At 35.7% G+C, this 16,402-nt stretch overlaps 1 protein-coding gene across 2 annotated transcripts in view; it reads left to right on the top strand.

Moving 5' to 3' along the window:
- LOC126251737 (integrin alpha-PS2-like) overlaps positions 1-16,402 on the top strand; it is an 836,605-nt gene that overhangs the window by 780,614 nt on the left and 39,589 nt on the right. For both annotated transcript variants that reach the window (XM_049952346.1, XM_049952345.1), the window contains 5 exons: positions 6-240; positions 4,160-4,326; positions 4,871-5,019; positions 5,110-5,309; positions 11,314-11,560. In XM_049952346.1, coding sequence (XP_049808303.1) covers positions 6-240; positions 4,160-4,326; positions 4,871-5,019; positions 5,110-5,309; positions 11,314-11,560 — 998 coding nt within the window. The remainder of the gene's footprint in view (positions 1-5; positions 241-4,159; positions 4,327-4,870; positions 5,020-5,109; positions 5,310-11,313; positions 11,561-16,402) is intronic.

Raw genomic sequence — 16,402 nt, 5'->3', positions numbered from 1 at the left:
TCTAGACATTGCTGTTGGAGCTCCTTACGATGGCCTGAAAGGTGGTGGTGCTGTGTACATATACCATGGATCAGCTACTGGAATTATGAAAGAAGCGTCACAAGTTATATTTGGAGAAAGTATCTATAGTCAGATAACAACATTTGGATTTTCACTTTCTGGCGGAATTGACCTGGATGGCAATCAGTATCCTGACATAGTGGTTGGTGCATATGATGCTGATACAGCTATTTTCTTCAAGTAAGGTATTTTCCAATTTAACTAATCACCGTATGCTGAAGAGCTGTCTGTGTAACCTCATTACAAGCAAATGCAAGAAATGAAATCTCAAAGCAGTTCTTCGTGATTTCTTGCAACATAATGTGAAAATTAAGATCCTACTTTGTTATTTTCAATATCTAAACCAGTTACCATCAAAAAAGTCCACCAATTGTGTATACAGAATTATCAAAATAAAATACAAAACAGTTGGCATTCTTTTAGCTGGTGGCTGTTTTCAGACATTCCAGCAACACAAACAGATGGCATAATGGAAAATTCATATACTTTGTACTGGAATAAAACCCACAGGCAGCAGTTATAAGCACCCACACCAGTATTACCTATAAACATTTCTCTGGCTATTACTAACATCTTTTCTGACTTGCTACATATGGTCGAAGTTTACTGCAAGGAAGAAATCCAGCCTATAGTTATTTTTAGAGTTTTTCATTCTTTCTTCAGAATAAACAGAATCTTTGTTACCTCCATACAGCAATGTTGTCCTACAGAGAACCACCTAGAAACCACATCACCAACAGCCAGCAAAATACTCTTAGAGAGTGTTACTGTTGGTACTAACCTCCAGCTATGGCTTCAATTCCATCCCATCCATAACAGTAAGTGAATCTTTGATAATAACAACATACCGTTCATGTTAACAAATGCCAGAAAAACAATTTATTGGTCTCCATCTAAGGGTAACTAGCACATCAAGAAACTACAAAAACATTCAACAGTTTTACAAAGTAGGAAAACACGAATGAAAATTACACACAGAATTCTTTCTCAGTGAGCAAATAGAATCAATATTATGATTTTCAAGTGCAGTAATAGAAAGTTAAAATGGAGTCATTATTGAAAATACCGAAACTTAGATTCAGTTTCTTACACGTACCATATTTTCACTTGATGTTTGAAATACAGAAAGTGTCATATAAGACTTTCTAGGCAAAGTGTGTGACAGACTTCAGTTCATTGGAAAGATACTGAGAAAAGGTAGCCATCCTACAAAGGAATTTGCTTACAGAACACTCATGTGTCCCATTTACAATATTTCTGAAGTGCATGGGAGTGGGAGCTATACCAGATAGGACTAATAGGGGATATTGAACACATACAAAAAATGGCACTGGTTCATTTGACCTATGGGAGAATCTCATAGAAATACTGAAAAACCTGAACTGTTAGACACCTGAAGACAGACATCAGCTGTTCCACATGAGCCTACTTATGAAGTTTAAAAAACCAGTGTTAAGTGTGAAATCAAGGAATATACTACAGTCTCAACATATCACTGTCATAGGGCTGTGTAGATAGGACTAAGTTAATTACAGTGAGCACAGAATCACTTAAGCAGTCATTCTTCTCATGTGTGATATGTGAATGGAATGTTAAGAAACACTACAGTGTGGTACAATGGGAAGTACCTGCTGCCATGCACTTCACAGTTTTTTTTAATAGATTTTGGATGTAGACATAGATAAACTAATCAAGAAATCCAATATGGCATGTTCAGCACTTAAAGATATCTATTATTTTACACACTCTGACTTCCTGTTGCCTTAATGAATTATCTTCTCAAGGAATTTAGGTAAAGCAAATGAAGTACTCCATTATATTGACATCCCAATATGGAAAAAAATAAACTGAAAAGAGGAAAAAAAACTTACCTCTGGCTGATAGTTGCATGACATATAGATGCATGTGAAAGCACATACTAGTTTTTAATTTTCTGCTCCTTTTCTATTTAAGTACATATTCTTGATATGAATATAATAGAGGGAAACATTCCACGTGGGAAAAATATATCTAAAAACACAGGTGATGTGACTTACCAAACGAAAGTGCTGGCAGGTCGATAGACACACAAACAAACACAAACATACACACGAAATTCAAGCTTTCGCAACAAACTGTTGCCTCATCAGGAAAGAGGGAAGGAGAGGGAAAGTCGAAAGGATGTGGGTTTTAAGGGAGAGGGTAAGGGGTCATTCCAATCCCGGGAGCGTAAAGACTTACCTTAGGGGGAAAAAAGGACAGGTATACACTCGCGCACACACACACATATCCATCTGCACATACACAGACACAAGCAGACATTTGTCAAATGTCTGCTTGTGTCATGACAAATGTCTGCTTGTGTCTGTGTATGTGCAGATGGATATGTGTGTGTGCACACAAGTGTATACCTGTCCTTTTTTCCCCCTAAGGTAAGTCTTTCCGCTCCCGGGATTGGAATGACCCCTTACCCTCTCCCTTAAAACCCACATCCTTTCGTCTTTCCCTCTCCTTCCCTCTTTCCTGATGAGGCAACAGTTTGTTGCGAAAGCTTGAATTTCGTGTGTATGTTTGTGTTTGTTTGTGTGTCTATCGACCTGCCAGCACTTTCGTTCGGTAAGTCACATCACCTGTGTTTTTAGATATAAGTACATATTCTCACAGATATAACCAAACAGACACCCAAAGCTGTAACAACACTAGCTGTTTTTTGAGTGTACCTTTGATTTTATAGGAAAAGCTTGTGACAAGACTATATATGAGGTGGTAGGTGTCTGTACAGAGTTCTTACATGTAAATCATCAACAGTGGAATGAGATGCAGAATAGGGAGGAGGAGTGGTAGAGGGAAGAACTAGGATATTTTGTAGGTTGGGGTGGGGGACAATAGAACACTCCTTTTTTTGATAGGGATAGGATTTTGGGTAGATATGCCTCATCTCCGGAAATGTTGAGAAGTAGTCAAAGCCTCCACAAAGGATGTCTTCCTTCTGACATCCTAAACATTAACCATTTTCTCCACCATCCTTCCACAGTTCCTCTCTGATTGCCACAGGCCTCCTTGCTTGTAATGTGGCTTCTACATAACAGCTCATCAAAGTCTCTCGCATCTATGGCCTTGTTACTATAGGACATTAATTTAAACAGTGTTCTCCTGACATCAAACCTTTCACTTGTTTCCTATTTATGTAGGTGACTACTCCAGATTTGTAGTTAATTTTTCTTTGAAGGCTGAATCTAGAAGCAAATACATATGCAGTCTCATTGTAGAGGTGCTCAGCTTATTTTACTGGTAATGGCATTAAATACTTGCAGCATAGATAACATTTTAATAAAATTAATCTCTAATCACTACTGTTTATTCCTTTGTATGCACTGTGTGGTATGAATGCTGCATACAACTTAGTAGTATGTATTGATTGATAAATAAAATATACATTTTTGTCTCAGCAAACAGTTAAAAACTAAAAATTATTTACATAAATTGCAAAAATCATATAGATAGTAATATTATTAAAAAGCTTCACAAGCTATGAAAACTCCTGGCTGCTGGTTTAGTGATGCTTTGCCAGGTAATTCTGTCTCAGCATATAAATTTCCTGTTCCTCACAAATAGGAGGAAGGAAGATTAGAGTTTAATGTCCCATCAACAGTGAGGTCATTAGAGACAGAGCACACACTTGGATTACAAAAGTATTGGGAAGCAAATTGACTGTGCTCTTTTTTAAAAGAAACCATCCTAGCATTGGCCTAGAGCAATTTAGGGAAATCACAGAAAATCTAAAGCTGGATGGCCAGACAAGGATTTGAACTTGAATGCAGGTCCAATGTGCTAATCACTGCACCACCTCTCTTGGTCCCACATATTTTCTCTGATGTTGAAGAAACGCTGTCTACGTCATCCAAAAGGTCTTCATTCTTGAGCGTATTCTGGGCAAAAATTGTGGATTTTCCTTTCTTCAGGAGCTTGAAGTGCATGCCCAAGCTGTTAGTTGGAGGTAGCTATTAGCCTATTTTTATGTTGTCAGTACTGAAAACTACAGTAACGTTGTTCTCTAATTACAAAACATATTTGGAAGGTTTCCCTTCTCAACAATAAATCATGTGAAATTTAATTTCAGATCAAGGCCAGTAATACTCATGGATGCTGAAGTTACAATTGGTCCAGAATCAAAACTCATAAGCCTTGATGAGAAAAACTGCACTCTTCGAGATGGTACACTAACCACGTGTACCACAGTCACAGCCTGTTTCGAGTACAGTGGAATTGGTGTCAATCCAGAACATGGTGAGAACACTGTGCTTGATAATGATTACTAATTATGGAACATGTAATTAATTATGAGTGGTTGACTTTTCAGTCACTAAAATGCAACTCAGTGTTAATGTACTGTGACCTTATTATGTTGTCTAGTAAAGAGGTCTTCTGGTTATGATGATAGTCTTAAGCACAAGTTAAGAAAAAGAGGGGAAAAAGGAACAGGAACTTTGCATTCTCTTTTTTGTGCAGAACAGAATCTTCTTTCATGAGAACAAAGCTTGTTGTACATTCCTACTTTATTTTTAATAAAGATTTATTTTTTTAATAAAGATTTTTTTTTATTTTTATTTTTTTATTTTTTACTTTTTTATTTTTAATAAAGATTTTTTTGCAATAAAAATTTATTTTTATGCCCTATTCTTGAACCTGGTAAATTTAAAAGCAGCACATGATGTGTCATTTCTTTTCTTTCTAATAAACTCAGAACTTCAGTTTTCATAACAACTTTTTTTTACTAGTTTTTCTGCCAAATGATAATCTGCTATTTTATTTCTTAACTACTTATCAACAGAATTTGAAATTCAGCTTATACTGGATGCAAAGAAAATGAAAAGTCCTCGATTATTTTTTCATCGGAATGAAGGAAAACATATGAAGAACTTCACTGCAACTCTGAACAATAATTCCAAATACTGTAAAAGTCATGTAGTTTATATCAAGGTGAGATAATTTCTATTTTAAAACTTTTATACTTATTAACAGTGGTAACTTAGGTGTTTCTCTCAATGAAAATTATGTTTCATGTTGTAGCCTGGTATAAGAGACAAACTTTCACCATTGGAAGTGGAAGTAAAATATAATACAAAGTATAGTAAACAAAGAGTCCAGCGTTCTTTGACACCAGTTCTTGACCAGCATAAACCACTCTCAGAGCATGATTTTGTCAGTATCCAAAAGAATTGTGGCCCTGATAATATTTGCATACCAAATCTCATTCTTGATGGTTTTCCGTAAGTAACTGCATATTTCACAATTTATCGTACTAAAACTAATATATTGTGATAAATTTATTCTTGCTTTCCACAGAAGATGAAATACTTACCTATCTATTTTCAGGTAACTTCTTGGCCTGTCATTACATTTGCTTTAAATGTGACCTTTCCCATTCAGATATCTCATCCAACTCCTTCCTTTTCTCTGAGCCTGTAGAAGAAGCCTGAAGTGCCAATTATATTTCTTAAATATGATTTTGTGTATTTCTGTTCAGTGTAATCAGATCTACATGTCCTGGGAGTAATCTCCAACGGATTTTTCTATATGCACATTCAAAACTATTCTGTCATAGAAAACTTGTTTCAACCAGTTATGGACCTCATATAAACAACAGACTAACAAAATTCATGCCCAGAAGTATTCAGCAAAAAATGAATTAATAAATTTAGGCATACATCTTCCTTCTACTTAAACAATAGTCTTACATTTTATGGTGTAACTCTGTGGAGTACTCACTAGGCTGTTGGGAATGGCATCAGTAGTGGGGGTTGCAGGCATCATCATCCTGGTGTTGTGCTGGATGATTGCTCATGTGTCGGGACTGCTGCAGACATAGTCTAGAGATCCATTTTGCAGTTGATGTATGCTCAGCAGATGCTCTGCATGGTGTGTGTCTTAGCAGCTGCTGTTGGTTTAGTTTTGGAGGAGCCAGTTGCTTTACACAGTAGCCAGGCTTGTCATCTGTGGTAGCAACTGTATAACAATGATGCCTAATGAAGGTAGTCTAGTAATAAGCAGCTGCAGCAGCTGCACTTTTACCACACATCACTTTAGGAACCACCCCGCTGAGTTCCTTCTTGAGTGCCACCCATAGACCGTGTAGAACTACTGGAAGGTTGTGAGTCCAATGCTCAACAATAACGATATGCCATCTGACTGAAGTCTTGAGCCATGATACAGACTGTCTACAATGCTGTTTGTAACCGATTGATATGCAATTGCCCAAATGTTTCACATCCAGCATAATTGGTTTGAATGAACAGTAGTCTAATTACATACCAGGTCATTTATAACATGATAGGGCAATCCAGAATGTGCAGATCATTCTCACTTAAAGGTCTTTTTATGGCAGTCATAGCATAACAATGTCAATATGAATGTAACTGAAAAGCATTTATGGTGAGGTGAAGGTATTCAGTAGACCTGCAGTGTGACAAGTAGTTATGTCATTTTATCGAGCAGTGCCAAATAAATACAATGTAGTCTCTCTCAGTACTGGACCAGATAAATGTTGACTAAATGTGTAGTAGCTCTGACTACAGGATGCAAAACACTGAAGTGAAGAGATGGCAGACATGGAAATGTCACAATACAGTTACATTTTTGTTTGGTAGTGTTAGATGTCAAAGCTGGTAACTTGATGGGGTTGTGAGAAGCCCACCTACTGATGCAAATATCTCAAAATCCAATCCTTTCATGATGTTGCCAATCTGGGACAAAGAATCTGCAGGAATATTCTGTTTCACATTAACATGTTCCTTTTTATTCCATTTATGTATGTAGCACAGGAAGAATAACTCCTCAGTTGCCTGTATGTGCATTTTAATTAGTTTAATTGGTGATTCATGGTCCCTACAGGAATGATACATATGTAAGAATCTGTTGTATATTCATAAATTTATCACTTAATTGTGAGGAAGTCAAAGCTTACAAACTCTGAACTTTTTAAATAAAGTATAAATTATTTACATGGAGTGAAGCATACACACCTGTTTCCAAAAAGACATGTCTAGATCAGCCAAGAAGAGAGAGGCAAATGGGATGACCAAGGAAAAGTTAACATCGCACATAGGAAGAGGAAACTGTAACATGTAGAGGAACAACTTATGTCAATTGCTTCTTCAACTCATGATTTCTTCGGTTCATAATTCCATCTTATTGTTAGTCCATCTAATTGTTGGGCCTTGGATTAATGTACTCCACTGTCTCTTATCCGTCTGCTAACTCACTCATAATACAATAAATTTGTTTAAGCTCAGGGATCACAATATCATTTTCTGCTTAGACCATTTTGATACAGCTTAGTATAACCTAATTTGAGCCTTTATGTTTATCTAAAAATAATAATGATTATATCACAGTTGTTTTTATTTATACTTATTATTATTATATTATTACATTTATTGACACTTAGGTAATGTTGTATAATATAGGAACAAGTCACATCTAAAGAGGCTTACAGCACAGCATGCATAATGTAGAAAATATAGTATGGAAACAAATTTTTGGCTTAGTTATCTCTCTCTCTCTCTCTCTCTCTCTCTCTCTCTCTCTCTCTCTCTCTCAATCACTCACTCACTCATTCACACACACACACACACACACACACACTAACAACACTAAACTAAATACTGAAGATTATTTTATGTTTATGATATAAGACCTGTCTATGTAGTACTCTGTGAAAATCATTTTCCTATTTTTAGTTTCATAACTGTAGATTAGATTAGATTAGATTAATACTAGTTCCATGGATCATGAATACGATATTTCGTAATGATGTGGAACGAGTCGAATTTTCCAATACATGACATAATTAGGTTAATTTAACAACATACTTAAGTTAATATAACATCTTTATTTTATTGTGTTTTTTTGTTTTTCTTTATTTTTTATTTTTATTTATTTTTATTTTTTATTTTTTTTTAAATTTTTTTTTTGTTTTTTTTTTTTCTTAATTTATATCTAAAAATTCCTCTATGGAGTAGAAGGAGTTGTCATTCAGAAATTCTTTTAATTTCTTCTTAAATACTTGTTGGTTATCTGTCAGACTTTTGATACTATTTGGTAAGTGACCAAAGACTTTAGTGCCAGTATAATTCACCCCTTTCTGTGCCAAAGTTAGATTTAATCTTGAATAGTGAAGATCATCCTTTCTCCTAGTATTGTAGTTATGCACACTGCTATTACTTTTGAATTGGGTTTGGTTGTTAATAACAAATTTCATAAGAGAGTATATATACTGAGAAGCTACTGTGAATATCCCTAGATCCTTAAATAAATGTCTGCAGGATGATCTTGGGTGGACTCCAGCTATTATTCTGATTACACGCTTTTGTGCAATAAATACTTTATTCCTCAGTGATGAATTACCCCAAAATATGATGCCATATGAAAGCAATGAGTGAAAATAGGCGTAGTAAGCTAATTTACTAAGATGTTTATCACCAAAATTTGCAATGACCCTTATTGCATAAGTAGCTGAACTCAAACGTTTCAGCAGATCATCAATGTGTTTCTTCCAATTTAATCTCTCATCAATGGACACACCTAAAAATTTGCAATATTCTACCTTAGCTATATGCTTCTGATTAAGGTCTATATTTATTAATGGCGTCATACCATTCACGGTACAGAACTGTATGTACTGTGTCTTATCAAAATTCAGTGAGAGTCCGTTTACAAGGAACCACTTAGTAATTTTCTGAAAGACAGTATTGACAATTTCATCAGTTAATTCTTGTTTGTCAGGTGTGATTACTATACTTGTATCATCAGCAAAGAGAACTAACTTTGCCTCTTCATGAATATAGAATGGCAAGTCATTAATATATAATAAGAACAACAAAGGACCCAAGACTGACCCTTGTGGAACCCCATTCTTGATAGTTCCCCAGTTTGAGGAATGTGCTGATCTTTGCATGTTATGAGAACTACTTATTTCAACTTTCTGCACTCTTCCAGTTAGGTACGAATTAAACCATTTGTGCACTGTCCCACTCATGCCACAATACTTGAGCTTGTCTAGCAGAATTTCATGATTTACACAATCAAAAGCCTTTGAGAGATCACAAAAAAATCCCAATGGGTGGTGTTCGGTTATTCAGATCATTCAAAATTTGACTGGTGAAAGCATATATGGCATTTTCTGTTGAAAAACCTTTCTGGAAACCAAACTGACATTTTGTTAGTACTTCATTTTTACAGATATGTGAAGCTACTCTTGAATACATTACTTTCTCAAAAATTTTGGATAAAGCTGTTAGAAGGGAAATTGGACGGTAATTGTTGACATCAGATCTATCCCCCTTTTTATGCAAAGGTATAACAATAGCATATTTCAGTCTATCAGGGAAAATGCCCTGTTCCAGAGAGCTATTACACAGGTGGCTGAGAATCTTACTTATCTGTTGAGAACAAGCTTTTAGTATTTTGCTGGAAATGCCATCAATTCCATGTGAGTTTTTGCTTTTAAGCAAGTTTATTATTTTCCTAATTTCAGAGGGAGAAGTGGGTGAGATTTCAATTGTATCAAATTGCATAGGTATGGCCTCTTCCATTAACAGCCTAGCATCTTCTAATGAACACCTGGATCCTACTATATCCACAACATTTAGAAAATGATTATTAAAAATATTTTCAACTTCTGACTTTTTGTTCGTAAAGTTTTCATTCAATTTGATGGTAATACTGTCTTCCTCTGCTCTTGGTTGACCTGTTTCTCTTTTAATAATATTCCAAATTGCTTTAATTTTATTATCAGAGTTGCTGATTTCAGACATGATACACATACTCCTGGATTTTTTAATAACTTTTCTTAATATAACACAGTAGTTTTTATAATTTTTGATAGTTTCTGGGTCACTACTCTTTCTTGCTGTCAGATACATTTCCCTTTTCCGGTTACAAGATATTTTTATACCCTTAGTAAGCCATGGTTTGTTACAAGGTTTCTTACGAGTATATTTAACTATTTTCTTGGGGAAGCAGTTTTCAAATGCATTTACAAAAATGTCATGAAATAAATTATATTTTAAATTGGCATCAGGTTCACGGTACACCTCATCCCAGTCTAACTGCTGTAGGCTTTCCCTGAAATTTGCAATTGTTAAATCGTTGACTGGACGTACTACTTTGGAGGACTGTTTAGTATTGCTGAATGGAGCTATGTCATATATTGTAACTAGCTGTGCACCATGATCAGAAAGACCATTCTCAACAGGCTGAGCATTTATCTGGTTAAACTTATCTTGGTCTATAAAGAAGTTATCTATCAGTGAGCTGCTATCCTTTACCACCCGAGTAGGAAAATCAATAACGGGTGTCAAATTGAAAGAACCGAGTAATACTTCAAGGTCATTTTTCCTATTACCCTCTTTCAGAGAATCTACATTGAAGTCCCCACAAATAATAATTTGCTTCCCCCTGTCTGACAGATAGCACAACAAGGAGTGAACTTAGTGGTTTAATGCTGCATTACTTTTGATTTAATTTACGTGAGAAAATAATGGCAAATGAAGTCAAATGCGCAATGAATATATCAAAATGTTAAGTTTTTAAAAAATATTCCTGCTTGGTTCCCTATTAGTAGTCCATTTTCTTTGTTGCTGTGTTTTTTAATTTTTAATGTTTGTATTATGAAACTTGCATCTCCCAAGAACTTAATACCAAACCATAACAGGCTATGCACATTTGCATATCACACTGTTTAAATGTTATGCTAGCCTCTAGACATTTTTCAGAATAATAGTATTTTATTAATCTCTTGTTCATAAGGTTTTAGATTTTAATATTACAGTATTAAAGACATTTTCATTTTGCACATACAAGAGAATAAATATATCCCAAAAATAATGAAAAGGCTCTAATAGAGTACAAGAGGAGAATCTACACAGTTAGTATGATAATGATGATTGAAGGCAAATTTGACATCTTCCTATGAAGATGTTGCTTTTTTGTAAAAGTCATGGAAACAGTATAAAGAAAAGAAAAAAATATCTGATCCTGTTGTGTTTCTAAGCTATTGTGATGTTTCATTTTCAAATAGACTTTCACGTATTATGTTATCTCTTTTCTTATATGATTTAAGTGACAAGGATTTGTACAGTTCTTTCATTAAAAGAAAGCTGTGCACAAAGTCAAAATATTAATGTACTATAAACATGAACTAAAATGTAAGTCTATTTTTTGTAATATGGAATGGCTGAGTGAGGAAAGATAATTGAAATACTTTTGTTACAGAACTGTTACCAAATACCTTCTTGGATCTAATGAAAGGTTAGAGTTGGAAGTCAAGATTCTCAATACTGGAGAAGATGCATTTGAAGCCACTTATAACTTGAAGATTCCACCTGGTCTTAATTACAGTAAAATAGAGCGCATTGATAAAAATGAGCGTGAAATTCCAGTCCTGTGTTCTGCTCCATCTTTACAAAACAATTACACTCTAAAATGTGATATTGGCAACCCTTTACCCAGCAACAAGCCGGTATGTAAATTCTCTATTGTGAACAAAAATGTGCACAAATAAAAAAAAAATCTGCCATTAAGTCTATTTTGTAGATTATCTTACAGATCATGAGACAGCTTTGATAAAAGGATATTCCCAAAATATTTAAAGAATATGCAACTGTTTGCAGTAAGCAGAAGCCATAATATTCAACTGTTTTCAGTAAGCAGACGCCTGTCAACCAATCAGTCCCATCCAGGTGTCAATGTGTGACCTTGATGAAACATTGTGGGTATGTAGAAGGGGACAAAAAATGCAATATATATTTTGTTATTTTTTTTTTGTCACTTTAATGGGTAAAACACACCTCAAAAGATAATTTGATGTATTAGGTTTAGAGGGAATAGTTTCAAAACCATGAAATATAAAACACGTGTTTTCATATAAAAGTGGAAGTGTAACTAAGGTTCTTGAAAAGTGTATAATCAATTTTAAAAAAAATTTGAAATATGCAAATTACCCCACCACCATTAATGAATTTTGCAAAATGGATACTTTTGTTACAACATAAATTAAAGAAGCTTTCACACCACATACATCCATGTGTAATAAAGCTGGTTTTGTCATCCGGAGCACCCCACCAAGGACAGAGGAGCAGTGGACTGACCACCAACCGAAGAGCAACAGATGTTAACTGCCACAGATGTTCATTCCTTGGTGGCTGCTGCAACTGAGGTGGCAACTGCAGTCTTCATGGCTGCCATAGAGGCAGAGAAAGATGCTTTTACAGCAGCCCTGGCAGCAGAGACCGAGGAAGCATGCCACCAACTGTGGCAACTGCATTCGGCTCTCATGAGTAGACCACCAGCAGAAGAAGAGGAGCTTTCGCCTGCCACCACCCCAACCACTGAGCAGATAGTGGAGGTAGGAGCCTCTGAGCTGAGAGCCACTCTCTCAGTACCCACATAAATGTGAGAGACTGCTAGGAGAACCCCCAAAATGAAGACACCTGCATCCGCCACTGTCTCCAGTGAAGAGACTCTGGTGACACTACAGACAAGCAGAGGGAAATCGCAAGTCAACTGGGATGACTTGAAGAGTGTGACAATCGACTAGAAAGTGCTCCAGAGGAACAGCTGCTCTAAATGGCGCAGGGAATGCCATGGAGCCAAGCTGAGCAAAGTGAGAAAACTGTCAATGCTCTCATTGCACTGGTAGCAGAGACCCAACAGATGCACCAAGCAGCGGCTGCCTGCCAACCACCCCTGCACCCAAAGAACAGTAATAACACCAACCTGGGCTGACTGACCTTCTCCGCAGCAGCACATGGTGCTGCCGCACAGATTTGGACTGAGCTCTTATGACAGACAGATGGCTGTGACAATGGTATTGAGCTGCGTGATACCCACTACTAATGTAACCTACCCTTGTATTCTCTGTCATAGATAGTAAGCAAGTCTGATACTGCCCTTACTACCCATCCAGACTGTCCTGTGGTGTTTCTTTCCCTCTGCCCTAAATCCATTATTTCTTCATGCATATCCGTCAACTACTATCTCCTGAGCGGCCCATAGTAGTGAGAGTAGTCCTACCTAGATGTACAGACAACATCACAAACTCACATCCTGTGAACTTGCAGAGGCACTTCACTTCCTTGTTTCCTCTTTTTTTTTAAAAAAAAAAAAGAAAAGAAAAAGGAATAAATGCCTCTGCAGCAGCATGTCTGCTGCTCACTGCTACTACTACAGAACTGTACATTGTCGCATGACTTCTGGGCCTCATTACACTCTTCAGGACCTCTCTCTCATGGAATGCTCTTTGGAGTACTATGCATTGCATGGATTTATGGACATGGCCATCAACACGGATGTTTCTTCTGTTTCTTCTTCGCACTGCTTGTACTTGTACCGAACCTGTGGTGCTGAACAAACTTGTTGCTGACCTGACATGAGACTTTGTCTTGTGTATAAAGTACATCTATTTACAAATAGTGAAGATGCCAACCATTAACCCAGTAAATATTTGCTGAATTCTAAATGATCATTTAGCAGTATGGAATTCCCTGAGGGCTCTATCAGTTTGCAGGAAATGGAACTGAAAGACAGCATTGCATCATTGATTTGTGACAACACTGATGGACATTTGAATATTATGGAACAAGATAATGGGCTATGGTTTGATGCATCAGAGCTCCATGACATAGCTATGATTGACGACAGTGTTGTATCTGATTGTGGAGCATAGGAGGAGTCCTTCATTGCAGGCAATGTCCTTTCTTGAGAAAGGGAATTAAATTTCGAATATAAGAAATCTGTGGTTGAATTTTGAAAAAAATGCAAAGCAGGGAAAAAGATCACTTACATCCAGGCAGCATATATTTTGCAAAATTACAGCAGTGAAACAACTCTATTGCTGGGTAGAGTAAGGTCAATCCATATGAAGTAGTCCAGTGATGGTTGCTTGACCATTTTTAAATATTTTAATTTATATGTGATTGCCATATATTTGAGAAGTTCAAAACAGTTTTTTAAAATAATTTGCCTTGCACCTTTACTGGATGACGGCCATTTTTATTTGCAGGTGCATGAAAATTTTTCAGTCTGGAGACATTAGCAAAAATTTGAATCTCTCTGCACTGGGTTAAGTTACAACATTGCAATTGACAGGATTGTTTTTAGGAAAGTGTCCTCTACAACACTGTCTATTACACAAATACCTTAAATTCAAAAATAACCAGTCAAAATGACCTCCAGATTTATGAGAGTCTATTTTTTCCTGTAGTTAGATATCATACACTACTAGCCTCATATAGAGCAAGAACACTTACAAATGTTTCCTTAATTTTCTATGAATTTTTGAAATTTGAAAATTTTCATTTTTTGTAAAGTTTGAGGCTAGTTATCTCAGGTGGGACTGATTAAAAAATATGATTTTTGCACAGTTTGTACACCTATATGATAGCAATCTACTGTAAAAATTTCAACATTGATATCTGACTGAGAACAAAGAAATGAATTTTTGAAAATGAGGAAATAATTCACATTACTCTACAACCGATCTTATGGCTGTTGCCTATTTAAATGGTTTATTGTTTCATTGTAATAAAATTTAATTGTGACATATATTTAGTCAACACTATCACCCAATATTCATTTAGTTTATTTATTTTTAGTAATGCAATATTTTTTTTCGCTTTTGTTCTATGGTAATAAAAATGCTCATTTATGTTTAGGTTTATTGTCAATAAAAAAGTACATTATTGCTGGGTGTGGCATTGTAGAAGTACATTATTGCTGGGTGTGCCATTGCTGTAGTCAGTCTGTTCTGAAACCTCTGTTGGAGTCGATGTAAACTTACATACTTCATAGAGAGTGTAGAATATGTTATGTGCTTTCTTCTGTGTGTAATATGTAATTAATTTGAGAGATTAACTGGAATGCAATAACATGGATGAACAGTGTTCTGTTGGACAGATAGCAAGTGAAGTGTGTCACAAAACAGTTTCAAAAAACTTGAAAAATGTCAATGACTTTGATGAAGTTACACACACTTTATTTAAATTTCGAGTAAGTTCTTCTGTAACATCAGTGTGTGAGTATCATGAAAAGAAATATATTCTGAAGTACAACCACATTTTTGGAAGAAAGTGCTGTGATCCACTTAAAGTTCATAAAAGGCCTGTTACTACAGGTCTGAGGTAAATAAAAGTTGAACATTTGTCCTTGTTATGTGAGAGTGAAACAGCTCCCCAAGTGAAACATAATGTGATTCCTGGAAATTCCCTGTGCCCAAATTGTTACTCAAAAATATTTGTTGTGAATCCAGAACCAGAATCATGTAACCTTGTTAATGCCATTTATATTCCTGATGAGGAAGCTGCTAGCATATTGGATTTTGCTTGTTCTAAATTAGATGTATCTAATGCTTCGAAAATAATAAAATTAAGTAGCAGAAAAATAAAAGGAGCTATTGAAAATAAAGTACGACAAATTTCAGACAAAATTAGAAAAGACTTGGAATCGTGCTTTAATAATACAGATACCAACATTATTTCTAACATTATTTCTAAAGAAGAAGAAAACCTACCACCAGTATCATCTGACACTGAATATTTGAGCTTAATAGAGAAATTAAAAATTAAATGTTCAGTGACATCTAATGAGTAAAAAGTTAAAATTTTAAGTTTGCTCCCTGAATCATGGTCAAGAGAAAAAATAGTTCAAGAATTCAACATTTCTCATCGTTTGGTTAAACTAACCTGAAAATTAGTGAAAGAGCAAGGCATTCTTCCAGTTTTAGGAAAGAAGAAAGGAGTAAGTATAAGCGAAGAAAAAATTAAAAAGATCCAGCAGTTTTTTTGAAGATGATGAAAACAGTAGAAAGTGCCCAGGTTGCAAAGATAGTAAAAGAGTTGTTATAAATGGAGTTAGAGTAACAAAGCAGAAATAACTAGTGCTGTCAAATTTAAATGAACTTTATGTAGCTTTCAAAAATTCTCATCCCAAATGCAAAATTGGATGGTCAAAATTTTGTGACCTCCACCCTAAGTGGTGTATTTTGGCTGGATCCTCAGGGACACACTCCACATGTGTTTGTTTATATCATCAAAATGAGGCTGCAAAACTCAGTGATCTTAACTACAAAGAGTTACTAGATTTAATGGTCTGTGACACTAACAGCTATGACTGCATGATGAGTTAGTATAATAAATGCCCTGGTAAGGAAACAATTACTGAATTCCAGAATAAGATTTTCACTCTGCAGCGGAGTGTGCACTGATATGAAACTTCCTGGCAGATTAAAACTGTGTGCCCGACCGAGACTCGAACTCGGGACCTTTGCCTTTCGTGGGCAAGTGCTCTACCATCTGAGCTACCGAAG

Source organism: Schistocerca nitens, chromosome 4 (genome assembly GCF_023898315.1).
Source record: "Schistocerca nitens isolate TAMUIC-IGC-003100 chromosome 4, iqSchNite1.1, whole genome shotgun sequence".
Lineage (NCBI taxonomy): Eukaryota > Metazoa > Arthropoda > Insecta > Orthoptera > Acrididae > Schistocerca > Schistocerca nitens.
This window is presented reverse-complemented; position numbering and strand designations above follow the sequence as displayed.